Source organism: Ursus maritimus, unplaced genomic scaffold (genome assembly GCF_017311325.1).
Source record: "Ursus maritimus isolate PB19 unplaced genomic scaffold, ASM1731132v1 scaffold_22, whole genome shotgun sequence".
NCBI classification, from domain to species: domain Eukaryota; kingdom Metazoa; phylum Chordata; class Mammalia; order Carnivora; family Ursidae; genus Ursus; species Ursus maritimus.
The window spans coordinates 31,868,741-31,881,705 of NW_024424675.1; the positions used below are offsets into that span (position 1 = coordinate 31,868,741).

General features: G+C 50.7%; 1 protein-coding gene across 2 annotated transcripts in view; it reads left to right on the forward strand.

Annotated features, from left to right (window-relative positions):
* Positions 1 to 5,415: 5,415 nt before the first annotated feature.
* The window catches only part of MYBL2 (MYB proto-oncogene like 2), a 31,523-nt gene continuing 23,973 nt past the window's right edge, over positions 5,416 to 12,965 (forward strand). For both annotated transcript variants that reach the window (XM_040638333.1, XM_040638334.1), the window contains exons 1-3: positions 5,416 to 5,453; positions 8,972 to 9,065; positions 12,698 to 12,769. In XM_040638333.1, coding sequence (XP_040494267.1) covers positions 5,434 to 5,453; positions 8,972 to 9,065; positions 12,698 to 12,769 — 186 coding nt within the window. In that variant the 5' untranslated portion in view covers positions 5,416 to 5,433. The remainder of the gene's footprint in view (positions 5,454 to 8,971; positions 9,066 to 12,697; positions 12,770 to 12,965) is intronic.

Sequence of the window (12,965 nt, forward strand, 5' to 3'; positions counted from 1 at the left end):
CGCTGGGATCACGCCCTGAGCCAAAGGCGGATGCTTAACCAATGCGCTACCCAGGCGCCCCTCAACTTCACTCTTAAAACACACACACACACACACACACACACACACACACACACACAAACAAAGTGATGGTATCAGTTCGAGCAGGTAACAGCATAAAAATAACTGTTGGGAGATTTTATTTGTTGAACTCAAAAACGTCTCTCATCAGAGACGTTTGAGTGTCAAAAGGAAGAGGAGGTACAATGAGAAAGGGGCGATGAAGTGTTACGAACAAAGGTCTCTCCTCTCCCCAAGACCAAGAAGGAAAATTTGTGGTTCTTATGAGTCATAGATTACGGTGTGGCTTTTGCTAGGTTACTTCTTGTTTATAAAGCCAAATATGAGAGGTTTTATTTAAACTCCGTTACCTAAAAGGTTCTAGAGCGTTAAGTATGCCCTAATGAAATTTTTAGGTAATACCTATGCACGGAACTGAGCGATACTGGAAAGAATTTCACCCTCTTCACCCATTCAGTTCCCCTTTCTGCAACCGATGTTACCAATTTCTTCCGCTGACTTCATGAGGCAGGAAGAAATATTTACTTTAAAAAGAATGACATATCTTGCTTATACCAAATTTTACTGTGAAGCCCACCACGGTTTTATCCTAGCGTTCTACCTCCACAGCTCACAATCTAATTGGGGAGAGAAATTAACTTCGTAGAGTCGCAAATGGTTACTAGCAACACGAAGGAAACTTGCAGTGTCAGGAGCCTGTCCAGTGCTGCCGAACTACTCGGGGAGTCAGGGCCGGGTGGAGGCAGAGCGGGTCAACAGGGCTCTACGCCGGGGCGACTGCTGAACGCCTACTCCCATGGCTGCCATGATGTCGGAGGCCGACCACCTATCTTCCCTGCTCCCTTTCAACCTCTGGCCCTTTCTTTCGCCCATCCTCCGCACGATCCGAAAACGGCAGGCGTCGGGGGAAGCCTCCCAGCGAACACAGCTCAGAGAGCGCGGCGCTGGCGGGACCTCGCGCGAGGAATCAGCGCGGAGCAAGGCTGCCTAAGCCCCACTACACAGCAGTCCGTCTCCAAGCGGACGCCGAGTGCGGGCGCCCCCTGGTGACGTCAGGCGGCGCGACTCCCGTGATGCTCCACGCCCCGCCACAGATGGAGCGCGCGCCCGGCAGTCGCGGCCTGGGCCTTGGTGCGTCCGGGTTTTCTGGGAGGACTGCTGGAAACTGGTCGCGGCACTCGCCCCGGATCACAGCGGCGTTGACAGACTGCCAGGTGGACTCCAAAGCCTGATTTTCCCTCCATCTTTACAGAAGAGGGTGGTGGTGTTGTTATCTGCGGCCGCGAGGCCTGGCCAGGTTGTGGAGGTGGTTTCCACCGTCGCTGAACAAGGCTTTGGCGTCCCTTGTTGGTTCCATCCCTGACTTTGTGCCGGAATTCCGTAACCCTCGGGTCCTTCCCTGCTTGGTTCCTGGACAAGTGGCCACACTGCAAAAGAAAGCTAAGTTTGCGAAAGCCGATGCCCAGAAAGCCCAGCGTAGAGATCAGAGGTGTGGGCTGGACATGGTGTGTGCATAAAGCAGCCCAGGGCCCTGGCACTCGTCTCGGAGTCTCCTCCCCTTTACAGGAACTCCGGAAATTTGGATTAGGTGGTTTCTAAGAGAGACCAAATTCTCATCCTTTGTAGTTGCATAAATGAGGACACAGCAGGGACTGGCATGATCAGGACAGACCAGGCAAAGTTGATTCCCCCGTTTTGTGGTCAGTGACCCCACACCTCTCCCAGTGATCCAAGAGGGACGCCTAGAATCTTACAAATATAAGATACTAATCACTCCCCCAAAATTCCTTGTGTCCTTTTGTAATCCCTTCTCTGCAACCATTTTTCACTTTAATTGGTTCTGTTATGCAATTTCTACAGTTGTATGTATATGATACCATACAGTATCCACTCTCTGGCTTCTTTGAGCAAAATTATTTTGAGATTCTTATTGTATCAATAATTCCTTTTTATTGTTGGGTAGTATTCCACTGTATGAATATATTTATTTTATATCTATTATTTGTTTATCCAGTTATCTGTTGCTGGACATTTGGGTTATTTCCAGTTTAGGGCTATTACAAATAAAGCTATGCAAAAATCTCTTTGTGGACAGACATATGCACTCATTTTTCTTGACTCCATAGGACTGGGTGGTTTTGAATACATTTTTTTTAACGTTTTGTTTGTTAGCGTGCACAAGCAGGGGGAGAGGCAGGGAGAGGAAGAAGGAGGCTCCCTGCTGAGCAAGGGGCCTGATGCTCTTGCCCCTGGCTGTATTCTGAAGGTAGAGGTTGAGGGTAGAGCCAATACGTTCGCAGATGGATCAGGTAAGTGATGTGAGAGAAGAGTCAAAAATGACTGCAACTCTGGCCAATCCCTGAGGACTTACTAATATTTCTACTTCCTGCCATGCAGTGGTTGTTTCCTCTGCCTGAAGTGCTATTCCCCATATTGGCTACCTTGCAAATTCCTAAATAACCAAGGCCCGAAGAGCCTTCAGTGAGCCTTTTGGGTGGGCACCCACAGCCCCTGCAGTTTATCTTCACCCTTACAGATCTGTTTACTCATTTACCCTGTTAGCTAATGAGCTTTTGGAGAGTTTTTGTACATGCAACTCATCTACCTGTCAGGTAGTTGTTCACGTGGAAAAGGGTTGAGGGAGGGCTCCTTGCAGGGTGGTGGTTCACAGCCTCGGGGATGAAGAAGGTGGTAGCCGCCATTGCCCTAAGGCATGCCATGCTGGTGCACGTCACCACCCGATCAAGCTTTTTGTTTAAATATCCCGCTGGCTGTTGAGCTGTTCCTTGGGCCTGGGTTAGGACACCCAAGGCCATTCCCTTCCTTTCTGTCACATAGAAGTTGTAAGTCCTCCCAGTAGGACAACTTAAAGTTGGGGCACTGGGTAAAGTCTAGAATAACAGGTTCTTTTTCCTTTTAAGAGTAGTTTCCTCTTAGGACAGGGAGCGCTTGTCCCTGTCTGCCTTTCTTCTGACTATTCTTTATTATCATCATAACAACGACAACTAAAAGTAAAATAGTACTTACTATGGGCCGGGGATTATTCTCAGTGGTTTACACATACTGATTTTTTTCATCCTACAACCACCCTACTAAGTAGGTACCAGTGTAGTAATTAAGAGCATAGACTCTAAGGCTGTTTGGGTGGCTCAGTGGGTTAAGCATCTGCCTTTAGCTCAGGTTATGATCTCAGGGATGGGATCGTGTTGGGCTCCTTGCTCTGTGGGGAGGCTGCTTCTCCCCTTGCCTGCCATTTACCCTGCTTGTGCTCTCTCTCTGACAAATAAAATCTTTAAAAAATCATTTTAGTTCATTTAATCCTCATAACTCTATGAGGAGGTAGTGTTAGTATGTTAGTATGATCCTCTTTGGCAGATGGAGAAACTAAGATACAGCTCCTTCCCTCCTCCTCTCCCATACTACTGGTAAATGGCAAAGCAGGGATTCAAACCTGGGCCTGAGCTATCTAGTTCTGGAGTCTATAATTTTTTTTTTTAAGATTTTATTTATTTGAGAGAGAGTGTGAGCACGAGCTGGGGAGGGTGGCAGAGGGAGAGAGAGAGACTGACTTCCCACTGAGCAAGGGAAGCCCAGGCAGGTAGAGGGAGAAGCAGGCTCCCCGCTGAGCAAGGAGCCCAATGTGGGACTCCATCCCAGGACCCTGAGATCATGACCTGAGTGGAAGGCAGATGCCTAACCCACTGAGCCACACAGGTGTCCCTAAAATGATTTATAAAGCCTACAGAATAGTGGCTGGCACATAATAAAAACTAAGTTTTTGATAAATCTAATTTTCACATATGAGAAAACAGGCATAGAGGAGTTAAGTAATTTACCTAGGATCACACGGCTAATAAATGATGGGGCTGGGAATCACAACCCCAGGAAGTCTGGCTTCAGAGTCTGCACTCTTAAATATCATGCTCTAGTAATGAAGAGGGGATGGGATGTCCGCATGAATTACTTTATGAAGGAAGTGGGTGGGGGAAGACCTGAATTAATTGATGTGGAAGCTTCTGGCACTTAAGACATCAGTATTCTTTCTGCTGTGGTAAATGAAGTTTGCAGCAGCTGGCTAGGCTGTCCCCAGGTGGTCAGGAAGGTGGCCTCTTCCTCAGATTTCAGGAAGAGGAATCAGACATAAGCAGTGGCTAAGAGGCTGGGGTTCGACCAGATTTCCCCAGGCACCCGTCCTATAGTTCATTTACCTTCCTCTCAGTACTCCTCCCAGGGAGCCCAGTGTGGTAAGACTCTCAGGAGGTACTTGGTAAATGGCAACTTCAGAAGGAAAATCCTCGCTAAGACTCCAGGAGTTTAAGCACGCGGACAATTTCTGGGTCTTGGGGACCCTGCGGTGAACTGAGGGGCCACTTGGACCTCAGCTTGCCCATAGTTCATAGAGGAAAACGACTACTCAACGAGCAGATCCTGGGCAGCGAAGCCCAGGGATAGATTGGAATTCGGTGGGAGGGGCGGGAAGCGTTCCAGGCCAGGTAATCGCCCACGCAAAGGCAAGGAAACTAGCTAGGCTAGGAGCGGGGTGGTGTTGGAGCTGGTAGAATCCTGATTATGGAATATTTTACCCCGAGGTAGAGGAGAGAGGTTTTATGTTCTGGAGAGGAAAGATTGGGTTTGCATTTTAGGAAGCTCACTCGGGCTGCCGGGAGTTGAGCCCAGGAGCGACAGCCATCGAATTCGAGGCTGGAGAGGAAGCAGGGAGACAGTTCGAAGGCACAAGCCCCGGTCCACAGGGTGAGGGAACAGTTTAGCGTGGGGGCTGTAGGGTCAGAGGAGCGGCTTGGAGTAGCGTGGGGGTTTCTGCACAGGCCGTTTCCCCGGCCTGACTCTCCCATCCCTGTGTCTCACTCCCTTTCCTCAGTCTTTGCTGGGTGGGCAACTCCTGGACCAACCCGGACCCACACCTGGCCTAGGTCCGGCCTAAGTTAAATGGCGGCCGGTTCCATTCCGTAAGTCCCCAAAACCGCCGCCCTCACCGCCGACTCTCCTGGCCCTGGGGCTTCAGGGCTCTGGACCCGTGCGGCGCCTGCCTTCCTCAGGCTCCGCCCCCGAGCCCGCCCCGCCGGCCCCGCCCCCGCGCAACCCGCAGGCCCCGCCCCGCGCACGCCCGCCCGCCCGCGCGCCAGGCCTGGGCGGCGCCGTCGCGCTTGGCGGGAGATAGAAAAGTGCTTCTGTGCGCGCCGGTGGTGGCTGCAGTTCCTGAGAGCAGCGGCGGGATCTACGGATACGCTGACGCCTCCCGGCGCGGCCCCGGGGCCCGGAGCGGCCCGAGCAGCCTCACCCTGACCCCGGCCCGGCTCCCGCTCCGGGCTCAGCCGGCGGGCGGGCGAGCGCGGCGCGGCCCGGGCCGGGGGGATGTCTCGGCGGACGCGCGGGTGAGCGGAGCCGGGCGGCCGAGGGCTTTCCCCTACATCCCCCACCACCCCGACCCCTGCCTCCACCCCACCCCTACCCTTGCCGTGGCCCCTCCGGGTGGCGCTGGGCTTCCCGGGGAATTGCTGTGTCCCGGGTCTCCCGAGGCAGGGGGCGCGCGCGAAGCCGGGGGGCTCTTGGGGGCCCCTCGCTCAGCTCCCCAGGCCTGCTGGGCCTCGGAGCGGGGGCGGGCGGGTCTTCTGGGACCCGGGCCAAGCCCTGTATGATGTCATTTTGTCTCCCGCCTAATTGCGGGGTGGGGGTGGGACGGCAGTGTCAGCTGCTAGGGCCTTTACCGGGGAGGGAGGCGACCCCTGGAAGGGTAAGTGATTCTCCCTCCAAGCCGCAGCGAGGGGGAAGCCAAAGCCTGGAGGACTTTTAGTTCAAACCTATTTGGGTTCATATTTGGCAGTGGGCATTTCTTCTCAAACATTCCGGGAAGTACGGAGCTCCCCAAACCCTCTCCGGCCCGAGAAGGGTGCCGGGGGGAGGGGACTCTTTTGTGTGTCTCCCCTCTACCCTCAGCCTGGGTGTCGCGGGCCCCAGCTTGGTTTAGTTTAAGAGACCTGTCTTCCTGTTCCACATGAGGAGTTTGGGGCAGTTAGGGTTGAAGGTGAGGGGAAGAGAGACAGATGCGTATCAAGACCGCTCTGGGGCCAAGGCAGGAACTGCAGTCTCCATTTTACTTATTCCTCCAGAGAGTAAGAGGCAGAGTGGAGCCTGGAACCTAGTCTGTAGGTTCCAGGTCCCTGTCTAACACCTGTGTGCTTGGGGCCTGATCTCTTGGTTTTACGTCAGTCTGGGAGTCAAAGGATAAAGGGGGCCTGCCTGCCCAATTCCCTCCCTGGATTCCCGCAGCCCAGATAACCTTAACCCCCTTCCCTTGGTGTCCCCCTTCTCAGGAAGAGGGTATAGACTTAAGAAGCACTCACTGCTGGCTTTCCCCAGAGTTCCTCTCAGCATGGAAGCCTCTGATCCCTGGGCCCTGGTCAGGGTGCCTGGCACAGGTTCTGTCTTCCTCAGGCCACCATTTCCCAGGGCACCTCCATTTCCCAGGAAGAGTTTTCTGATCAGCCACTTATCGGACCCTGTCCTCATTTTTGGTGCAGGAAATATTATTCCAAGGAATGACAAGCCCCAGAAAACCCCCAGGTCCTCTGCCACTTTGCTCCTGGGGATCTGTGGAGGAGTCCCCTCCCATGTGAGGGATGGTTTCTGTGCGCTGGCACCCCACAGCCCTCAGTTCAATTCTTGGCCACTCGCTTTAACTCTCCTCTGCACCAGTGCCCCACTTCCCGCTCAGCTTCTGACTCACCCAGCCTGGAGCAGAGCCCAGAACATGGAAGGGCATAGAAAGGGTGTGTTGGACCTACATGTGGTTGCCACCACCAACTTGGCCTCTACTTTTTCAGGGGGGATCACAGGGTAAGGGCTTGAAGGTGCAGGTCTGGAGCTCTGCTTTGTGGACTTGGTAAGTGGCATAACCCCTGTCCCCCTCAGGGTCCACATCTGTTAAACGTGGGTAATGGGAATGCCTGTGAAGTAGATGGTTGGCTCCATGTTGATGATGGAAGTATATTTCGTATACTGTGTATCTCCCAGCTGAGTTGCTTGTCCCTGTTAAAGTATTGGAGCACCGGAGAGTGTTCCCAAAGACAACCTTCTATCTTTGAAGGAACATTTACTGAGCTTTAATTAGCATTTAATTAGCATTTCTTATCAACCAATAGGCAGCAGTAAGGCATGTTTATTCATTAATTCAAGTATCCAGTCATTCCCGGAGCAAACATTTCTTAAGGCCTTTTGATGGCAACCCCCAAAGGCCCTGCGGATGTGGAGGTGGAGCTGACCTCTGTCCCTGTCAAGGAGCAGCCTAAGGGCCTTCATTCTGAGAGACAGGAGGATTTCTGAGGTGTGGGAGCTCAGGAGTGACTCTAGGAAGTTGCTGAGCCCTGGAGAAGGGGAAGATGGACATGAAAGGAAGTCCTTGTCCTCTTGCAACAAGGCTTGTGCTTTGCCTTGCTTGTTTGGAGATGGCTTTTCCCACTTACAGACGACTGACTTAGGAATGTACCTAACAGGTGACCAGAGGCATTCCCACTACATGGAGTTGGGAGCTTACTAACCTTTCCCTCCCTGCCCCCAGCACCTGACATTCCTGGAGTGAAGAGTGTCATTTCCATTTCTGTAATCATTAAACCTGATAGATATGAAGATTTAGGAGGAACTTGAAAAATTGCCTGTTAGAAAATAACATCCAGAAGTCAAGGCTGCTTGTACTTTGATTTTTCTCTCCATAAACCATGCCTGTGTGTAGGCAAGGATTGGAAAATGGACATAGTTAATGAGGTGATATATTTAAAGTGTTATTCTCAGAGGCGCCTGGGTAGCTCAGTCGGTTAAGCGTCTGCTTTTGGCTCAGGTCATGATCCCAGGGTCCCGGGATTGAGTCCCACATCAGGCTCCCTGCTTGGCGGGGAGCCTGCTTCTCCCTTTCCCTCTGCCTGCCACTCCCCCTGCTTGTTACTCTGTCTCTCTCCCTCTCTCTCTCTCTCTCTCTCTCTCTCTCTCTGTGTTAAATAAATAAATAAAATCTTTGAAAAAAAAAGTGTTATTTTCAGATAACCAATATTTCTTTTTTTTTTTTCAGATTTTATTTATTTGCTTGACAGAGAGAGCAGGAGCAGGGGAGCAGCAGGCAGAGGGAGAGGGAGAAGCAGACTCTCCGAGGAACAGGGAGCCTGATGCGGGACTTGATCCCAGGACCATGGGATCATGAGTCCTGGGATCATGACCCAAGCCGAAGGCAGATGGTTAACAACTGAGCCACCCAGGCGCCCCTCAGATAACCAATATATCTTGAAATATGTGTTCGATGGTTGCTTATATTACCAGATTTAATCCTTAAAATAACCATAAAATTAAAAAAGTTATGGTATAGAAAAGAAAATACCAAACAGGTGTCTGGTTTTGAATATCATAATATTCTTTTTTTGGTGAAATCTTTTGTTTTTTAAAGACTTTATTTATTTGTTTGTCAGAGAGAGAGAGGGAGAACACAAACGGGGAGTGGCAGGCAGAGGAAGAAGTAGGCCCCCCATTGAGCAAGGAGCCCAATAGAGCAGGGCTCAATCGCAGGATCCTGGGATCATGACCTGAGCTGAGGGCAGATGCTTAACCAACTGAGCCACCCAGGCATTTCTTCTTGGTGAAATCTTAACTTCTTTTTCCTTGCAGCTTTTGAACTCATTAGGGTATTTGTGAAAATAAAAGGATAAAGAAAATAAAAATAGCCCATAACCCCAATTCATTAAAGAATTAAAAAAGGAGGAGGGTGGACATATCAAAAGTGGGCAGTAAAAGGCTGCCTCCCTCAAGCCTTTCCCTAGAGATCGCCAGCCACTGCCCACACGCTGTCCATCTGTCACGGAGCAATGTGTGAAGACACATGTCCTTGACCCTTAGCTTGCTCTCCCTGCAGTGAGGAGCTGGACGAGCTGCACTACCAGGACACAGATTCAGATGTGCCAGAGCAGAGGGACAGCAAGTGCAAGGTCAAATGGACCCACGAGGAGGTGAGTGACACTGAGAGACATTTTGGGGGAGGGGCTGGTGGCAGCTGGGGGTCTGGTCAGAGAACTGAGCCTGGGGTGGGTGTGTGCCTGACGCTGTGATGGGTGCAATGAAGAGGAGGAGCTGGTGAAAGAGGTGGGCGGGTGCTCTGGTTCTCCCCAGTGCCTCTTCTCAGAGCATTCTCGGGAGCTGTGGAGGACTCTTGGAACACTGTCTCTTGGAAGCTGGTGTGTTCTGCATCCTGGGCACTAACTGCTTGCTTCTTGTCCTTTGTCCGCTAGGCTGATTAGCCTGATGTGCAACTTCTTTATTACTATTGTTATTTTATTTAGAGAGAGAGAGAGAGAGAGAAAGAGAATACGTGCAGCCACATGTTGGGGCGAGGAGGGGCAGAGGGAGAGGGAGAGCGAGAATCCCAAGCAGGCTCCATGCCCAATGTGAGCCCCAACTCCGGGGCTCCATCTCACGACCCTTAGATCATGACCTAAGCTGGAATCAGGAGTCTGTCGCTTAACCGACTGAGCCACCCAGGTGCCCCTCCTCTTTATTATAATTTTAAAAAATTAACTGCGTCCGTGGGACATCAAGCTCTGAATTTTCTTTTTATTGTTCAATCAACTTCACTGTTAGGTACAATCAAATGCACCTTTTTAAAGTGAACAGTTGAAAGCACCACCTTGATGATCCCAGAAAGGTCCCTTTGTGGTCCGTCTTCCCTGGCTCCAGGCAATTGCTGAAGTAATGCCTCTTGGTTTGTTTTGTGTTGTCTGTTCTTGAATGTCCTGTAAATGAAATCATACAGCTGTACTCTTTTCTATCTGGCTTCTTTTGCTTAACAAAATAGCTGCTTGATTCAGCAATTTGTTTTTATTGCTGAATAGCATTCCTTTATTCGGGTATACCACAATGTTTCTCTTGTTGATGGGCATTTGGGCTGGTTTCAGTTTTTGGCTATTGTGGATAGAGCTGCTGGGAGGATTCTTACATAAATCTTTTTTGAGGATTATGATTTCGTTTCTCTGGGCGAGATATTTATATGGTCATGGGGTGGTGTATGCTTAGTTTTATAGAAACTACCAGACCTTTTTCTAAATTGTTTGTTCCATCCTAGACTCCTGCTGGTCTTATCTTTTATTTTACCTTTTTTTCCCCCTGGATATGTTTAATTGAGGTCTTTTTTTTTTCTTAGTGTATGTCTTGTAAAACATTTTTTAAAAGATTTTATTTATTTATTTCAGAGAGAGCGAGCACAAGCAGGGGAGAGGCAAAGGGAGAAGCAGACTCCCTGCTAAGCAGGGAGCCCAACATGTGGCTTGATCCCAGGACCCTGGGATCATGACCTGAGCCAAAGGCAGACACTTAAATGACTGAGCCATCCAGGCGCCCCAAAACTTTTTTTTTTTATGATTTTATTTATTTATTTGACAGAGAGAGCACAGCAGGGGGAGCAGTAGAAGGAGAGGGAGAAGCAGACTCCCTGCTGAGCAGGGAGCCCGATGCGGGGGCTCAATCCCAGGACACTGGGATCATGACCTGAGCCAAAGGCAGGCACTTAGCCATCTGAGCCACCCAGGCATCCCTCCCATTGAAGGTTGTTGTTGTTTTTTTTTAAGATTTTATTTATTTATTTGACAGAGACACAGCCAGGGAGAGAGGGAACACAAGCAGGGGGAGTGGGAGAGGAAGAAGCAGGCTCTCAGCAGAGCAGGGAAGCCTGATGCGGGGCTTGATCCCAGGACCCTGGGATCACGCCCTGGGCCGAGGGCAGACGCTTAACGACTGAGCCACCCAGGCATACCTCTCCCATTGAAGGTTTTTAAAGCAGAGAAGTGACTTGAACATAGCTGGGCTTCAGGGGAGCTAATCTATGTATAGGATGGATAAGAGATCTGGGGGTAGCCCAGGCTGAGAGACTGGTGGTACCCAGTACAGGGAGGGTGCCGTACCAGGCAGCTGTGGAGAGGTTAAGGCAGGGATGGAACTGAGAGGTAGAGGAGGCCCCTGGGTTCCGGGAGGAGATGGAGACAATATAGCAAAGACAATACTTGCCAGTTGTCAGGGAGGGTGGCGGTGCTAGATATGGACATGGGCACATGGGAGGAAGGCCGGTGTTGGTCCAGGGCTGGCTCAGCTACAGGATTTATGGGGACTTTGCCCCAGCTGGTGCTGACTGCACTTGAGGGCCTGAATTTCTGTAATGGCCTTTTTCTTCTGTCCAGGAGTGTGTGTTAAAAAAAAAACACACAACAATAAACGAAACATATCGTCATGGCCATTTTTAAGTGTACGGTTCGCGGTGTTCGGTGTGTTCCCATTGTGCAGATCTTCCGAATGTCTTCATCTTGCAAAACTGAATACGCCCACCGAGCGCCAGTTCCTCCTTACCCCCCTCCCCCAGCCCTTGGCAACCATCTTTCTGCTTTCCGTGCCTACGATTTTGACTACTTTAGATATTTCATGCGAGTGGAATCCTATAGTATTTGTCCTTTTGTGACTGGCTTATCTCACCTATGTCCTTGAGGTTCATCCCTGTTGTAGCTTCTAACAGAATTTCCTTGTTTTAAAGCTGAATAAACATTCCATTATATGGATATATCACATTTTCTTTATATAGATGTATATAAAATATAAAAAACCAATTTGATCGAGTTCTTTACATCCAGTGAACTGCAGCCATTCATAGTACAATTCAGTGAGTTACAACAGATGTATTACCTTGAAACTACCAGCACCATCGCATTATAGAACATTTCCATTAACTTCTAACAGTCTTTGCACCCCTTTGCTGTCCTTCCCTCCCTCCTTCCCTCACCTCCGACCTCAGACAATCACTGACTACCTTTTTGTCCTTACAGCTTTGCTGACATTTTTGGGAATGTCATATACATGGGATCCTGCAGTGTGTACCCTCCTATGCCTGGCTTCTTTCCCTCCTCATCATGATGTTGAGATTTCGTGTTGTTGCGGGAGTCTGTAGTTTATTTTCAGGAGACTGTTGTAACACCGACTGTTCACCTGCCCACAGGTCCCCGTCTCCCGAGCCGCGTCGCTGTCCTCTCTGGTCTGGATTCTTCTCATGGCCTCCTTTCCTCCATTCTGCCCTCTCAGAGCCCCTTTCCCTGAAGCTGCCAAGGTGAACTGCATAATAGGCATGTTGGACCGTGACCACCCACTGCTCAAATGCCTCAGTGGCTCCGTATGAGGCCTCTGTGTGAGGCAGAGGCCGGAATGAGTCCTGTGTGTGGTCTGCCCCCTGCCGTGCCCTCCCAGATCCTCTCGCATCCCCCTCGCTTGCTTCCTGCATTTTAGCTGCGCTAGCCTTCCTTTGAGCCTGTCCTTCGGTCTCCCTGAAGAGGCAGTCACCATGTACTTCTCCGCTGGCTCTCAACCAGCCCCAAGGTGGCTTTATTTTTGTTTGTGGGAGCCTTTAATTAGCTCCCTCTGGACCATAATTCCCACAAGAGGGGGCAGCTCTGTCGCTGCCTGTTGCTATGTCAGCAGTACCTGGCACATAGTAGGCGCTCCCTTCATGACTGCATGCGTGAAGGACGTTGTCCTTTTGGCTGTTCCTCCATTATGATTGGCTGCTTTCTGCATATGTGTGAGCTGAGCCCTCTCTTTCTGGCATTGGCAGGACGAGCAGCTGAGGTCTCTGGTAAGGCAGTTTGGACAGCAAGACTGGAAGTTCCTGGCCAGCCACTTTCCTGTGAGTGCAGCCCCTCGGTGGCCCCCTCCCCCAGAGATGAGGGTTCTGGGTGACCAGACAGTGTGCCTGGGACAGACTTTCTGCCAAGGAGAAGAGGGTGTTCCTTACCAAGCTGCCCCCTCCCCCCCAAAAAGCAAACAACCTTCCTAGGCCCGTTCTTCCCAAGCCAGAATTCAAGTTCCCCTGTCATAAGCAT